The 17,064-nt window shown below is 38.4% G+C and overlaps 1 protein-coding gene and 1 long non-coding RNA gene across 7 annotated transcripts in view; one reads left to right on the top strand and one right to left on the bottom strand.

The window, feature by feature from the left end:
* Window positions 1–16,325, top strand: part of mfsd8l1 (major facilitator superfamily domain containing 8-like 1) — a 34,151-nt gene extending 17,826 nt beyond the window's left edge. Inside the window, 7 exon segments of the mRNA XM_069897020.1 lie at window positions 2,233–2,306; window positions 3,383–3,481; window positions 3,579–3,702; window positions 4,754–4,876; window positions 13,904–14,034; window positions 14,708–14,832; window positions 15,829–16,325. Of these exon segments, the coding sequence (XP_069753121.1) occupies window positions 2,233–2,306; window positions 3,383–3,481; window positions 3,579–3,702; window positions 4,754–4,876; window positions 13,904–14,034; window positions 14,708–14,800 (644 nt within the window). The 3' untranslated portion in view covers window positions 14,801–14,832; window positions 15,829–16,325.
* Window positions 4,722–17,064, bottom strand: part of LOC138742515 (uncharacterized) — a 34,332-nt gene continuing 21,989 nt past the window's right edge. For 2 of the 6 annotated variants that reach the window (XR_011344240.1, XR_011344245.1), the window contains one exon: window positions 15,451–15,938. This is a non-coding gene — a long non-coding RNA (uncharacterized lncRNA). The other 4 variants (XR_011344243.1, XR_011344242.1, XR_011344241.1 and 1 more) reach the window with 4 other exon arrangements.

Here is a 17,064-nt window from a genome sequence, read left to right as displayed (position 1 = left end):
AAACTTCCAGCATGTATGGACAAATCTTAGTGAAAGTAAGATACAGTTTTAAATGTCAAAGCTTCAGAAAAATATTGCACAAATAAAACTTGGCTGTAAGTAATGAAGTAATTTTTGTGACAAAATGTATGCTTTGTGTTACCTTGGTGTTTTCGTGCTTCTGCGGGCACTCTCCTTTACCAGCTGTTGACCAACAGAACCAAGCTCCCAGTTCACTTTCGTCATTACAGTATTCAGTGAGTAGGAACCCTCCTTTGTAGCTGGAAGAGTGATATGTGTGCAATAACAAGGCTCAAAGAATTTGATTTGCTGATTTTAAAAATGCCAGTGTAAACAAAAAAAATCCTCCAAAAGTACAGGAATTAATTTCTTAATGGACACCAAAACCTTCAGAAATGGGCAAAATATTGTACAATAAATATCAATTTCTGTTTATGGTTGAAAAATATACAATTTGATCATTGTTAAATTATACTAATTAATATATTAATACTTTTCATCCTTTGCCCTTGTGTTGAAATACATTGAAATGTGTGACTGACATTTCTCTAAGATGATAAGATTTCATGCTGCTCAGTGATCCTCATTTTTAAGTAATCCTGGGTAGTGAAAGGCATATTGTACACAGTGTAGCAGTAAATTGGATCTTGTTTTGTTTAACTGGACCAGTATGCAACCTCGTGCAAACCCTTGGGATTTCTGCTCTATATATTTTTTTGTTTTTATTTTCTCTTTTTACGTACTTCCTTTCCAACTGCAGGAAATAAGAATTTTGGTGCATATGTCCATTTTACAAATATATATGACAATAAACTCTTATATATTGCATTTTAATTTTTTCTTGATTCTTTTTTGAAAATTTTATTTTTCATTTGCATCAATACATACATATAATTCTTCATCACATAATAATACAATGTAATAAAAATGATACAAAATGATATGTAATTTTTTCTTTTTATCCCCCTCTCCAAAAGAAAAAAAGGAAAAAAAAACTGAATTTATTTATCATTCACTATTCATATATTCCTAACACATTATTCTTTCCTGTGCATATTAATTGGGAGGAGTGGGTGTTATGGTCAATGTGGATGGACTCTTACTGATGAAATCCATATATGGTTTCCAAATCATATAAAAATTCTCAGGTTGATTCCTTAAACTATAAGTAATCTTTTCCAATCTTATACAATTTTGAATTTCCATCTGCCATCTATCCAACCTTATAAAATTATCTGACTTCCATGTTGCTGCCATACATTTTTGTGTCACCGCTATTGTTACAGTCAAAAACTTTTGTTGGTAATTGATTAACTTCAATTTAGTATCAGTGTCATATAAATCACCAATCAAAAATATTCTGGCTCGACAGCGACTATGCGAGAGGTGTCTGAGGAGATTCAATATGTCACCAAAGACTCTCGTAAACCTCTACAGGTGTACCGTGGAGAGCATTCTGGCTGGCTACATCACTGCCTGGTATGGAGGTGCCAACTCTCAGGACAAGAATAAACTCCAGTGGGTTGTTAACTCACTCTGCTACAGCACAGGCACCAGGCCACTCCACAGAGGACATTTATATGAGGCAGTGAAATGAAGAAAGTTAAACCCAGGAACAATAGCAAACATGATAAAACTGTGATACTAATCTGGTTGAACTATAATCCAAGATTTATTTGCATGCATAGTTCAGCAATTGAGTGCAAAATACACTAATGATTCATCTTGGCCTTCTCCTGAAGTCTAAAGAATGACAAGTAAATATTCCACAGGTTTGGCCCATTTCACATTACTGAGAAACAACTAAAGACTGCAGTAAAGACTCTGATTTTAAAAAAAAACCTAGCTAGTACTCAAAATTAATTGCATTTCTATTCAAGATATTCTCATACCACTTCAGCATTAGCAGATATAAATGAAACAGCCTCCTATCCTCAAAGACCCCTTCCTCCCAGGCCATGCTCCTTCACTCTGCTATCATTGGGGGGAAAAAAGTACAGGAGCCTAAAGATGAGCACTCAATGGCACAGGGACCGTTTCTTCCCCACTGCCATCAGATTCCTGAATAATCAATGAACCCAAGACACTGCCTCACTTATCGTGCACTATTATTTTTTACTTTTTTATTGTAATGTTGTAAGATGGTTTCTAATCTGAATATTTTCACTAAGATGCTGCTGCAAACACTGAATTTCATGACCATAAATCCTGATTCTGATTTATTTATTCCAGAATACCTACGTGAGGAAGTGGTCGTTGTCCTTACAGCACAATTCATTACTCTCTTCAACCAGACTGCTTTAGAGGTATTCAAAGCTCCACTAGAATTAGCAATATGATCGTATGGTCGTTGTGGTGCTGATGCAATGTAGCATAGAAGTGAATCCAGACCCAGTGAACTCTCATGGCATTAGCTCAGACATTGAGCATGGAAACTTTCCTATTGGCTGAAGGAATGGTCATTGGCTAATTCTGAGAAGAAATAGTTAAGTATCAAAGGCACAAATATACTTTCAACAAACAACATCAACAATCACTTGATTGCACGTTACAGACCTTCTTAGAAAACTTAAGTGTCAGACACTGTTTGTAGCAGGTGACGTAAAAATGTGGTCCTGAATTTGGCCTTAGCAGTTTACATTGCGCAATTATGCTGAATTAAAAGAGGAGTATTTAGATGTGATCTGAGTAGAAATGAAATCTTCATACCAATCAGATTCTCCATTTTCCTGGTGATCAATGGAATGGATCAAAATTTGGCATTCCACAAGATGCTGTGGACCCTTGACCACAGCTATATTATAATCTGCCACAATCTACAACTTTGCAGATAGCTCAGCTATTTTTATCAAGCCAATAAGACAAATGTATTCATTGAGACATGAAGAAAGTTAAACCCAGGAACAATAGCAAACATGATAAAACTGTGATACTAATCTGGTTGAACTATAATCCAAGATTTATTTGCATGCATAGTTCAGCAATTGAGTGCAAAAGACATTAATGATTCATCTTGGCCTTCTCCTGAAGTCTAAAGAATGACAAGTAAATATTCCACAGGTTTGGCCCATTTCACATTACTGAGAAACAACTAAAGACTGCAGTAAAGACTCTGATTTAAAAAAAAAAGCCTAGCTAGTACTCAAAATTAATTGCATTTCTATTCAAGATATTCTCATACCACTTCAGTATTAGCACCCACCTAATGAAGTTTGTCCACCTACATCTGTCTGCAAAAGCAGGATTAAATCCAATTTTAATACCACTTCATATTTCTGTGTAATGTTTTGCATACTTTTGTTCAGCTACTTTGTCTAGCCTTTTGAAACATAATATGTTTAATGTGCAACAAGTTAATAGTGTATGTTTTTTTTAACTTTAGACAATGGTTACCCCAATCACACAGAAATATTTCAACTTTGGAGAATTGGAGAACAGTTTGATGTACTGTGTATGTGGTTTCGAGGTAAGTTAAAATAATGTCAATATTATGATGTGTTGTGAATTTAACTTTCAATAATCAACAGTTATTCAACACAGATTTGGGATGACCTTATTTTCTATTTTATAGGTAATAGTTGGATTTTTTTATTGTGAGGTGGCTGAGCACTAAATTTGCTGATCGAGTAATCCTGGCAATGGGTCTTATCATATGCAACATTTCTTGTATTTGGTGTTTAATATTCTTGGCAAAGCCAAAAGGTAACAAGTTTGTTATATTTGTGCCTACTTTCTTGTACACCTTCTAATTAGGTTTTCAAGAATAAACATTTCTCTAACAAGCTATTACTATTGATAGAAAAATATTGTTCTATGATGAAGTACATGCCCATTTCTTTATTCTGAATTGGGTAAATATGTCTGACTTTGAAATTAAAATACAAACACAAAATCCACTACATCTTCTTTATCTACCTTGCTTGTTACTTCTTCAAAGAATTCCAATAGATTTGCAAGCAAGTTTTTCCCTTCAGGAAATTATGCTGGCTTTGGCCTATCCTGTCACGTGCCTCCAAGTACTCTGTAACCTAACATCTTCCCAACCACTGACGTCAGGCTAACTGACCTATAACTTCCTTTCTGAGGCCTCCCTCCCTTCTTGAATAGTGGGGTGACATTGGCAATTTTCCAGTCCTCTGGGAGCATACCAGAATCTTGGTTACCGAAAGATCATTACCAATGCCTCAACAATATCTACCCCTGCTTGTATTTGGAAGCTACGGTATTTGCATATCAACCAAGTTCTTACAATTGAACTTAATTTGAACAAGAGGAAATAAATGCTACATTTTGATGATCAGGTAGGTCACAGAAAATTATTTATTGATGTTTCTGTTGGATAGTGCATGTGTGATCATATGTGAAAAATGTCTCTGTTTGCCTTATTTTGATTTAAATAGTTCCTGGTGATTCCCTCTGATGCTATTTTTTTTGTTATTACTATCATAAAGTATCAACTTTACGTATCAATGTGCAGCACAAGATTTCTATGCCTTCAGTGAAGGCATTCCTCTTTTATACAAGGAACAAGGTCTCCATTCCTGGTAGAGATTCATGCCTCTTCATCTCTGATAACTTGTGCCCCAACCAATATTTTTACTTTAAGGGTTACAAGTCTATAATGGCAGCTTATTCCATAGTACGTGTATTTGCAATGTATACAAATAAATACAATCATATTTTGTCTAATTATCCACAGATTTTTGTTTTGAATAGATTGGTTATAAAACATGTGATTCTCCTTTATTTACAGGAAGCTATGCCATTTTGCTATCAGAGTTTGTCATAGGTGTGTTTCTCCAAATTCTGGGGTTGCCTTTTGTTGCTGTGGCACAAGTATCTTTGTTTTCAAAAGTTACTGCAGAGAAAACACAAGGTCAGTTGGTTGTGGTTTCTTCTACAACTTTTTGTGATTGTATCGTAAGGCTACAGATCTACATTTTAGACTGCATATAAAACTATGCAGAGTACAGGGGTAAATGAGTGGTTTTACTGACAAAACGAAGAGGGCTCCAATTTGGTCATCGACAAGTTGAAACATGGTAGGCTGTGTGATTATCAATCCCTGCAAGAGAGGCATAATCAATTAATTCATTGTTCAAATCCAATAATGTTTAAATGCTTTTGCTGTTTAACTACGGTTTGTTGGACTTGCATTTTTTTTTCAATTAAAGCAGGTGAGTAATTTGGAGGTAAAATATGTCAAAGCAATGATAACACAACTGTTTTCTTGCCTTCAAGAAATACCATGGAAATTGCAGTGGGAGGTCATTTTATTAATTTTTAGGGTTATTTTGAAACCTGTGTACATTTTTTAATTCTGATCTAACAGAATGACATTGATTACATTAATCCCTTAGTGATTTGTGTCTTCAATGAGATCTAAGTTGTCCAGCAGAAGGAGAAATAGACACTGCATCAACAAGAGCAAGAGTTGTCTGTAGTTGTTAGCCTATAGTTAGAGGGATCAGTAGACAGGTGCAACATACAGAATCTATAGAGGATAAGCTTCCTCATATATCTGAACTCCATGGTTTAAGGTGACCCTGAGCATCAGATGGTGGCAGAAATTTACTATCAGGTGAAAAGATGGTCACAACTCACAGGAATATCAAGGGCACCAACATTCTCAGCTTCTTTGCCTTGAGATTTTTCTATCATGTTGCTGGTGATTTCAATTTTGGACTCACAAAGGCATAAATGATTGGATGGATGCTTGGAAAACTCATATACTTGTGCTCTGGTATCAGTCATATTCAATAGTAATCGAGGTTGTGACTGTCACTTCTCACAAATGCAAAGTCTCATGGACTTGACAATTAAGGAATCCACAGATCTTCCATGAGTATTCATTGACCATTTCATTAATGTGCAGTCTTGCAAAACTGCAAGATGTTTGTGCAGAATTGGAGAGAATTTAAGCAAATGCCACAATGTTTTCATCTTGCATAGTTAATTCCTACCTCAAACAAACTTGTTGGCTTCTTAAAAATGGATGTCCTCTTCAAATGTTTAATGTACATCTACACTATGTGTGTATCCTGTACAAGAACTCCCAGGTTCCTTTGTATCTGGGTATTTAGATTTTCTCCCCATTTTCAAAAAAAAATCTGCCAGTTTATTTTATTCTACCAAAGTGGTAGAATCTTTCCATATTATACTTCATTTGTCACTTCTCTGTCCATTCCCCTAATCCATATAAGTCCTTCTGCAGACTCCCTGTTTCCTCACCACTTCCTGCTCCTCCATCACCTTCTGAAAACTTGGCCCCAATGCCATTCTTTCCATAATCCAAATCATTAATATACAACATAAAAAGAATCATCCCCAACCCTGACTCCTGAGGGAAAACAACTAGAAACTGGCAACCAACCAGAATGTGATCCCTGTATTCTAACTCTCTACTTCCAGCCAATCAGCCAGTGTTCTACCCATGCTAGTATGCTTCCGTTATACCATGGGTTTTTATCTTATTAAATAGCCTCATGTGCAGCACCTTGTCAAAGGCCTCCTTAAAATCTAAACACACAAAATCCACTACATCTTCTTTATCTACCCTGCTTGTCACTTCAAAGAATTCCAATAGATTTGTCAAGCAAGTTTTTCCTTGAGAAAACCATGCTGACTTTAGCCTATCCTGTCATGTGCCTCCAAGTACTCTGTAACCTAGCATCTTTCCAACCACTGATGTCAGGCTAACTGACCTATAACTTGCTTTTTGCTGCCTCCCTCCCTTCTTGAATAGTGGGGTGACATTGGCAATTTTTCAGTCCTCTGGGAGCATACTGAAAGATCATTACTTCTTTGGCTTGGCTTCGCGGACGAAGATTTATGGAGGGGGTAAAAAGTCCACGTCAGCTGCAGGCTCGTTTGTGGCTGACAAGTCCGATGCGGGAGACAGGCAGACACGATTGCAGCGGTTGCAAGGGAAAATTGGTTGGTTGGGGTTGGGTGTTGGGTTTTTCCTCCTTTGCCTTTTGTCAGTGAGGTGGGCTCTGCGGTCTTCTTCAAAGGAGGTTGCTGCCCGCCAAACTGTGAGGCGCCAAGATGCACGGTTTGAGGCGTTATCAGCCCACTGGCGGTGGTCAATGTGGCAGGCACCAAGAGATTTCTTTAGGCAGTCCTTGTACCTTTTCTTTGGTGCACCTCTGTCACGGTGGCCAGTGGAGAGCTCGCCATATAACAGGATCTTGGGAAGGCGATGGTCCTCCATTCTGGAGACGTGACCCATCCAGCGCAGCTGGATCTTTAGCAGCGTGGACTCGATGCTGTCGACCTCTGCCATCTCGAGTACTTCGACGTTAGGGGTGTAAGCGCTCCAATGGATGTTGAGGATGGAGCGGAGACAACGCTGGTGGAAGCGTTCTAGGAGCCGTAGGTGGTGCCGGTAGATGACCCATGATTCGGAGCCGAACAGGAGTGTGGGTATGACAACGGCTCTGTATACGCTTATCTTTGTGAGGTTTTTCAGTTGGTTGTTTTTCCAGACTCTTTTGTGTAGTCTTCCAAAGGCGCTATTTGCCTTGGCGAGTCTGTTGTCTATCTCATTGTCGATCCTTGCATCTGATGAAATGGTGCAGCCGAGATAGGTAAACTGGTTGACCGTTTTGAGTTTTGTGTGCCCGATGGAGATGTGGGGGGGCTGGTAGTCATGGTGGGGAGCTGGCTGATGGAGGACCTCAGTTTTCTTCAGGCTGACTTCCAGGCCAAACATTTTGGCAGTTTCTGCAAAGCAGGACGTCAAGCGCTGAAGAGCTGGCTCTGAATGGGCAACTAAAGCGGCATCATCTGCAAAGAGTAGTTCACGGACAAGTTTCTCTTGTGTCTTGGTGTGAGCTTGCAGGCGCCTCAGATTGAAGAGACTGCCATCCGTGCGGTACCGGATGTAAACAGTGTCTTCATTGTTGGGGTCTTTCATGGCTTGGTTCAGCATCATGCTGAAGAAGATTGAAAAGAGGGTTGGTGCCAGAACACAGCCTTGCTTCACGCCATTGTTAATGGAGAAGGGTTCAGAGAGCTCATTGCTGTATCTGACCCGACCTTGTTGGTTTTCGTGCAGTTGGATAATCATGTTGAGGAACTTTGGGGGACATCCGATGCGCTCTAGTATTTGCCAAAGCCCTTTCCTGCTCACGGTGTCGAAGGCTTTGGTGAGGTCAACAAAGGTGATGTAGAGTCCTTTGTTTTGTTCTCTGCACTTTTCTTGGAGCTGTCTGAGGGCAAAGACCATGTCAGTGGTTCCTCTGTTTGCGCGAAAGCCGCACTGTGATTCTGGGAGAATATTCTCGGCGACACTAGGGATTATTCTATTTAGTAGAATCATTACTAATGTCTCAACAATCTCTACCCTTACTTTTCTCAGAATCCAAGGGTGAAATCCATCTGGTCAGGGAGACTTAACCACCCTTAGTCTATTCATCTTTTTGAGCACCTTCTCCCTTGAAATTGCACTCACTTTCCTTCCCTGAAGCACTTTGACATCTTCACTGCTGTTCAGTATACATCCTTCTGTTAACTGTAACAAGTTACCGCATCTACTTCCAGCCTAAACAATCCTGCTGCCTGCTCATTGCTGTTGCTGTCTATCATCTGCTATTACTTGTTTGTATAACATGAGGTGAAAACCTATTTTATTTGACTAAGTGAGGGGTGATTATCTGAATTGTGCGTTGCTGCATGAATGCTGTAACGATGCACCTACATCGGGAAGAAACTAAACTATGGAATATCTGTGTTTCTCCTGGAGCTCCATTTGTTTTTGAGAATTTAAACTCAGAAATTAGAGCTGTAAGCCCATGAATATTGTGACAGATTATGTTATATTTTATATTGCATATAGATATGTTTTAAAGGAGATAAATTGTGGCAGGTTTTTTCAGTGTAGTTCACATACAAACACTTCAAAGCAGATCTCATTTTAAATGCCAGAGTTTTGCTCGAGCCAGACAGTTCAGTGCCTTTGCGCAAACTTTGAAGAATCCCTATAAGGACTTCGCAAGTAGGTGTTAATTGGACATGCTGTGGAGTAATGGATTATTATTTTGGAAAGCAAAAGATGAACAAATTTAGAAGATTAGGTCTGGAGCCATAGTCTGTCTGAGTGCATTTGGCTGTTCTAAGAGGGTCATGTGGTTTTCTCTGAGTGAGAGAGAGAGAGAGAATTCAGTTCTACAGTTCAGCAGGAGCAGCTGGGACTGGAACAGGACAAGCTGGCAAGCTTGTGGAAAAACACTTTTGAAGCCGGGTTATGAGTTCTTAGTTCAGCCTGGTCAAAGCAAGAGGAGAGGTCTGGCTGCATAATGTTTCACTCGAAATAAGGGAAACAAAAAGGAACTCTGTGGTGACCTGAAAGAAAGAGGTTATCATCTGGAAAATCCTGGTGGGGCAAGTTTCTTTGGCAAGACACTGAAGGGGCTGATCAGAAGGAATCAGTTGTGGATGTCCAACGAGCAACAAATCTCTCTCTGAAAACTGACAAGAACCTTCCTGAACTGTAACGATTTACCTTTCAAGCACCAAAGCCTGGTGAAATTCATAAATGTTAAATTCTGTGCACAGTATAAGAATTGCCTGAACTTGGAAGAGTGAGAAGTGAGATTGGACTGTGAATCAGAGAACTTTTTTTGAACTTGTATATACATTACATACATGTGCGCTTAGAATTAGAAGGGGGTTAAGTTAATAGTAATAAGTTAAAATTTGATCCTGTTTTCATATTTAAAGATAATTAAAAGTAACTTTTATTTAAGTAACCATTTGTCTTAGTGAATTTCTATTGCTGCTGGGTTTTGGGGTCCTCTGGGCTCATAATGATATTCTGAATGCTACTGTTCATGTGATCATATTTCACTCGCTGCTGCAAACGTACATTGGCTGAATGTTAGTGACAGATTTAATTCTTTCGTTTAACTGAGATTACTCCTACTCCCCATTTCTCATCAAACTGTAAATGGTCAATTGTTGACAGAGTTAGAGAACCATTTTGCATTCTTGTTCTCCACAAGGTGAGGGAATAAAGAATCTGATGAATAGAATTAAAGGCTTGCTTTGAATGAATGAATATATGTGATGATTTATTAATGGTGATTGTATAGATGTGGCATTGTATTTAGCCAGACTGTACCCAATTTGATGCATCATCTAGAATTATTTCTGCTCTTACTTTACAATCACATAATCTTTAATACCATGTCGCTCATAGCAAAATTGAGGCTTTAAATTCCAAGTGGCAATCAAATTTGTAGATGATCATTTTGAGGTCATGTCCCCACTATAAATGGCCTCTTTTGCTGTTTTCAATGTGCTTGAAATTCAGAAACATTAAAAAAAAATAGTTGAAATTAATTTTTATGTCTGTGCTCTCATAAGATTATAATAGAGTTCAGAAATCCTGATTGAAGAACAGGACGTGCGCAACAACTTTCTGCACACAACACGTGTATCTCATGTCTTTTATATTCAAAACCCTTATGTACTGTACTTTCTATCTATCATGGCTCCCAGTGCTTGTGATAGCAGCAGCAAAGGCAAAGGAGAAGTATCAATTTGGAAGTGAAACAAATGGTTGTTAAACAACACAAAGATGGTAAAACAGTGAATGCTATTGCTTGAGATTTAGGCACATCGCACTCAACAATCACGACGATCCTCAAAAACAAACAAAAAATTCTGAAAGCTATAAAGCTAATGAAAATGCAAGAGGGACCTACAGGTATATCAGATATGGTGAAATTGCTAATGCTGTGGATTGAAGACCAAACACAAAAGCGAGTCCTCCTCAGCACGTTGACGATCACTGCTAAGGCACGAAGCTTGTTCCAGATGCTTAAAGAAAAAGCAGGGCCAGACTATGATAATGAATGTAGTGCTAGCTCCGGGTGGTTCAGGCACTTCAAACAACTGCATGATGTGAAAGTGAATGGTGAGTCTGCAAGTGCTGATGTGAAGGCAGCAGAAGAATTTTTTGAAAGCTAAGATAAACTAAGAGGGAGGTTATTTGCTCCAGCAAATTTTAATGTGGATGAAACCTCCTTATTCTGGAAGTGAATGCCTGAAAGGACCTTCATCCATAAGGAGGCCAAGTCAATGCCAGGCTTTTAAAGACAGAGTGACAGCACACACACACACACACACTGAAGCAGTATGTTCATGACTTTAAGGGATTTGAAAAAGATGATGCAATTGCAAGTACAGTATTAATAGAGCTGTTGTTGACATGGTAAACAATAACCTGAATTTTCAACAACATCTGCATGTTTTCTCTTCTTTCAACATGTGTAGTGTTAAACATTTTCTTATTAAAATAAATGTTTAATAATAGTTTTGGATAAACTCTTTCATTGTCATTGGCCCATTTCCTTTAGCGTCTGAAACCGTGCACATGACGAGTCAATGAGGGATGATTAAAGCAGTGGTCTTCACACTTTTTCTTTCCACCCACAGACCACCTTAAGCAATCCCTTAATAATCACAGAGCACCAATGGCACAGGGACGCGAGTGGAAAGAAAAAGGTTGAGAACTGTTGTATTGGTAACTCCACATCTGATTAGGTTCATTGTTAGGCAAGTGGTCAGAGAAGGACCCCCCCCCCACCCCAAGAAAGGCTTAAATCACAGGAACAAAATAAGCTTCCGTCTCACTGCTCCCAATCTTACACACAGTCCTGATGTGTAATGTGGGGTCGCAGCTCCACGTTCACCCGAGTTCAGGTGCTGTCTGTCTGGAGTTTGTACGCTCTCCCCTTATCTTAGACCAACAGGTCGGTCGCCTGACGAAGGCACCCGAACCCCCCGTTGAAACGCCGGCGTCCGGGGCGGTGGAGGAATTGGCTGAGAAGAGTGCGTTGCTCCCACCCCCCTTCCATGGTTGGAGAGGGATTAAACTGCGATCTCACGGCGCCGGGCTCGTCTCCAACAAAAGGAGCAGGAGGCAGGGTCCGCCGCGCACGGAGCGAGGGGGAAGGCATCGCCAACGAGACGTTCGGTCCGGCGTCGCCGCTGAAGCGCAGACCCAGCGAGGATGGTCCCCAACTCCAGCTGCGTATGTGTGTCCGGGAGCCGGGCGGGCTGAGTGCGGCGCTCCGATCCCCGGGATTCGGGACTCTGAGATCCCTCCACACCTCCGGCGTCTTCATTTTCACCTTCAGTGTGCATGCGCTATACTGGCGCGGCGGCCAGCGGGCCAACTCTAATATATATTTAATATGATCTTGCGGGCCAAATATAATTATATCGCGGGCCAAATTTGTCCCGCGAGCCAGAGTTTGACATGTGTGACATAGATGATGAGGACATTGAAGAACTAGAGGTGGTTCCTTAGGAACTAACAAATGAAGAGTTGCTGGAGCTAGAGCAAGAATGAATAGCTGAAGAAGAGGCAAGGAAAAAGGAAACTGCAGAAGGAGAAGAAGAATAGGTGCAGAAGAGGTTCACTGTTAATGGGTTAGCCAAATTCTTTACAGCTTTCTGGAATAATGAGGAGAAGGACCAGACACTGAATGTTTTTCACTGATAGAGAGGAATGCTCATGAAGTGTTTGCTGCATATAAAGAAATTTATAAAGGAAAGAAAAAGTAAGCTAGGCCAACAACACTGGGCATATTTTCATGAAGAAGCCAATACCTCCCCAAGAAAGGCCTCAGCAGAACCTACAGGCATTATAGAAGGCTGTTAATTAATGAAGGGTACTCGACCTAAAACTCTGGAGAACAGGGATGTGGATGATCATGATCCACTTTGATCAACTGTGTGTGATATAGGCTAAAATTGTGTTGACATAAAAGTTTAAAAAGTGAAGAAAAAAATTAAAACAGTTTAATTTTGTGTAAGTTCAGTATCTCATATAGCTTTGCGAAGTATACAATATGGTGTTTGCACAACGGCCACTTTCACAGATTGTATCGTGGACATTAAATGGCGCATACCTGTGCACAAGTGGCATATTGGTTTTTGCTCTTAAGGAATGATATATAAAAGTAGGGAAATCTCATGACAACTTCCAGAGCTTCCATGAGATTGCAGTTGAAGCAATGGGTGCAGTTTTGGCCTTGAAGGAGGAGTATACAAGCAGACAAGTTACAAAAATATCACTAGGTTGTTACCTGGGAAGAACAAATGGTTGATGAGGAAAGGCTCAGCAGACTGAGCTTTTACTCATTAGCATTTAGAAGAATATGATGTGATTTTATTGAAATATAAAATTCTCAGTGGATGGTTCCCCTCAGAGGGGAATGAAGGTCAAGGAAACATTGTGTTGCTGTAGATTTGTTTTTTTGTTTATTCTTTTTGACATATGTGAATCCGAACTCTGATTCTTTGATGATTTTCCCCATCTTCACCCCAACTCTTAGGTATCTGAAGAATATAACCCACAATTCTTTGGCAATATAAGTTCAGGTTTCTGCAACACGTTCAAAAGAATATAATTAAGACTGTTGAAGAAACTAGTTTTCTCATTTTATTCTGATTAGTCAACTATTCATTAAATAATATTAATAAAGGAAGGCTTTCATTCATAATTTTCTCTGGCAGCTATAGTGAGCCTGGTTTGATCCTGAGCTGATGCATTCTGGATGAAGTTTACACATTCCCCGTGTGACTGCATTGGTTTCCCTGGGGTGCTCTGATTTTTCTCGCTTATCCTAAAAGCATGCAGGCTGGTAGGTTAATTAGTCATCATAAATTGCTTCTTGTGCAGAGGTGAATGGTGGAGTCTGGGGCAAGTTGATGGGAATATGGTGAGGATAGGTTACAGGAAATGTGATGCATCATGGGCCAGTGTAAATTTGATGAGCTTCCTTCTGTGTTGTAAGGAAATAAGAAAATATTAAAGATATATAAATCTTGACATTGAAATTCATTTTGGTCTGTCAGTATTTCACTCTGAAATGTTTACTTTTTGTAGGATTCAGTCAAGGATTACGCCGTTCAATAGGAGGAATTGCCACAATCATGGGCCCTATGTGGGCAGGAGGATTAATTAATAATCTTTTTATAATGTTAGGAGTCATGATGGGTCTTCTGATGCTTCTAACTGTAAGTAAAATTAAAATTGTATATCTCACAAACATACAGATTATTATCATAATTTCTTGCATATTTGTAATTTATAAATGGGAAATCCACTTGGAAATTGCACAATTCTGGAGATTAATAATTTTGTAAAACTTGATAGTTATATGAACAGAGGGTCCATCCTACCCAGTATAGACAACTGCAAGGTTTCTGTTCAACAATATATAAATAATACTTGAATGTTGAAGCTCATTTATCTTGGATGGCAATTTGATTGAGATGTTGAAGCTCAGCTCAGTCTTGCCTCAAGAAGTTACAGTTTGAGGTAAGCTGTGGCTAACACCTTTCTAACTCTTTCAACAATTCAGACTCTCAAATCTAACTTAGAAGTGCTCCTGCGTGCTGAGATTATTTCTGGATATTTACAATTTTAGGTCCATCCTGGCATGTGTAGACCAGATACGTGCTCAATCAATATCTGTAGGTGTGTATCTGTCCATCATAGTATGGAAAAATTAATCATTTTAAAAGGTGTAGAGTCTACATAGAGAAGCTTGATCATGTGCATCATCTCAACCTTCTTGGTTTTGATAAAAGAGTGGAGAGTGTATAAGCTTTGGTTATTTTTTATCCAACTAGTAATAGTATTTACATGAAAATTAATTGTCTGAATTTGTCTAATTTTTTGCTTTAGATGATGATGATTTTGTCATACAGCTACTTGGTTGAACCTCCTCCAACAATGACATCATCTGTGAACAGGAGAAACATGGATGCTGACAATTAATTAAAGTAGTTGTGAAATTTTGCAGGAAGAAGGTAAATCCATGAGGAAAAAATAATTACAATTGACTATTAGTCTTTAAAGTTGATTTTGTATCATGGAAATGAATTTAGTAAAATAAAGACCATAGAAGGCTACTTTTACAACTCTAGCATGTCAAATAGTGTATTCATATTCAGAAATACAGCCTATATTTCACTACTCATTTTCCACAGTTCCATACTTTCTACCAAAATGCCTATTTGTTTTCATTGCAGCCTAGATTATCCTGTGAAGTCAAACATTCAATTTCAAGCATTCTCTACTCACTGGAACCTTCACCAATATTTTCTCATGAATTTTATCCAAGTTTACTTCATTCTAGTTCTAGTGGACTTCATTGTTACATTACTCCTACTTGGTTCTTTGACAGTATGATCCAGCTAAGTAAAGTTTGCAGTTCTGGAATGGTGAATCAGGTTTGACTCATCTAGGTTAACCTCCTCACTGAACTCAGTGTCATTTTGTTTTATTACTTCTATGTAGTCCCATTTTACTGACTCAGAGGAAGTTATTGCTGTTCTAGTAACCTCAAAACCAATGACTTGTGTTTCAGAAAAGGTCTCTTAGTATTTCTTTTTCCTATTCATATAAAGGGGGAAAAGTAATTCTAATAACCCTTTAACCAATGATTTTAATGTGGTTTGGTGATATTTCTTTATCAACCTCCAACAATGCAACATCTTCACCACTCAAAAAATATTACTGTAGAACAGAGTATAGACAGAACTGGCTGGAGTTTTGATAAATGCAATAATAGTACTGTATCCAGGGATTTGGATATCATAAACTATTCAAGCATTATTAAACATTCTATCATGTCCCCTGTTTCGTACCTGAAATAGTTGATTAAATTACACATTTTAATTTGCTCCCTATTCATGATGATTTTTTTTTGGCTTAGTCATTTTCTATTTTCCAGAGCAATGTTGACTTTTTAAAATGAAAACAGTTAACTGTTGATTTGCACAAAATGTTTTTTTCCTTTCCAGACCTCCAATGTTCCTGTGATGAATCTCCATGTCCCACTTGATACGTGTAGCTGCTACCATATTTAATGTGAACACCATTGTTCATTTGGCTTTTTTGTATATATTGGTAACTGTAAAAGAAATAAATTATGTCATAATTAAGTGATCAGATAAACTTTAGAAAGTAATATTAAAATGTCAGCAAATGATTGTAGTCCTGTTCATTTCAGATCTTGTAAGAATATACACTTTGTAAAATTTTATATTTTACTTACAAGCTATGATTGTGAGTAGATTTGTTTTTAAATCACTTAAATTAGTTGTCTTTAAGATTTAACAAAAACACTTTATCTGCATTCAGGTGTAAGTATACATTAATAATTATATGACTAATTGAAAATATATAAGTAACAATGTGAAACTACATACCTTTCATTAATGTATGAACCATCTTTTGTATTGAAAGAGAGCATGGCAATGTTTAAAAGAAAACCAATAAATCACTAATTTCATTCTGATTCCTGTTCTCTTAAAATTTATCAGCCTAATGCCAACTTTAAACACCAAGCATCATAAATATTAACTGCTTATATACCTAACGAAGTCAGCCTGGAAGATGGAGGCAGTGAATGTAGAAACCAGAGAAAACAACAGCTCACAAAACAGGCCATTTGGCCCCATTTGTACTATCATACAGATTCTGACAACCATAGAGCATGGAAACTGACCATCTTGGTCATGCTGACCATTAATTATCTACCTAATCTAATTTTCCAGCAGTCGGCCTTGGTGTTCTCTGCCATAGTAGTTCAGGTGTGGATAAGCAAGTAAAAATGGCTTAGGACAGTTGCAGACTAGAAGTGGACCTGCCCAAGATGTAACATCCACTTTCATTATTTTCATCATGGACCTGTCAAAGTCTGACCTTCCAGTTTAAGCCTTAAGTAAGGTTGAATTGTAATCCTGGTTCCTGAGAGCACAAACCAAGCAACTCCTGATGAGATACAAGTCAATGGCTGGAAGAGAACCAGGCTCATTTTTAAGTTTCTTCAGAAGTATGAAATAAAAAATATTCTCAAAGTCACCAGAAGAAAATTTTTGAACCTTTCTTGCCTATGTTTCCACCCTTTTACAATTGAGTTTTTGCTCACCAAGATTGAGATGTTACCAAGGTGTTCTGACAGAAATTATCTGGAAATCATTACTTCTGAGTTACAGTATATGGGATTTGATTCTGGACAAGCACAAGGTCTGTGT

The sequence above is a fragment of the Narcine bancroftii genome, chromosome 9, assembly GCF_036971445.1.
Source record: "Narcine bancroftii isolate sNarBan1 chromosome 9, sNarBan1.hap1, whole genome shotgun sequence".
In the NCBI taxonomy this organism is placed as follows: domain Eukaryota; kingdom Metazoa; phylum Chordata; class Chondrichthyes; order Torpediniformes; family Narcinidae; genus Narcine; species Narcine bancroftii.
Note: the sequence above shows the minus strand (reverse complement) of the source record. Positions and strands in the feature narration are given on the sequence as shown.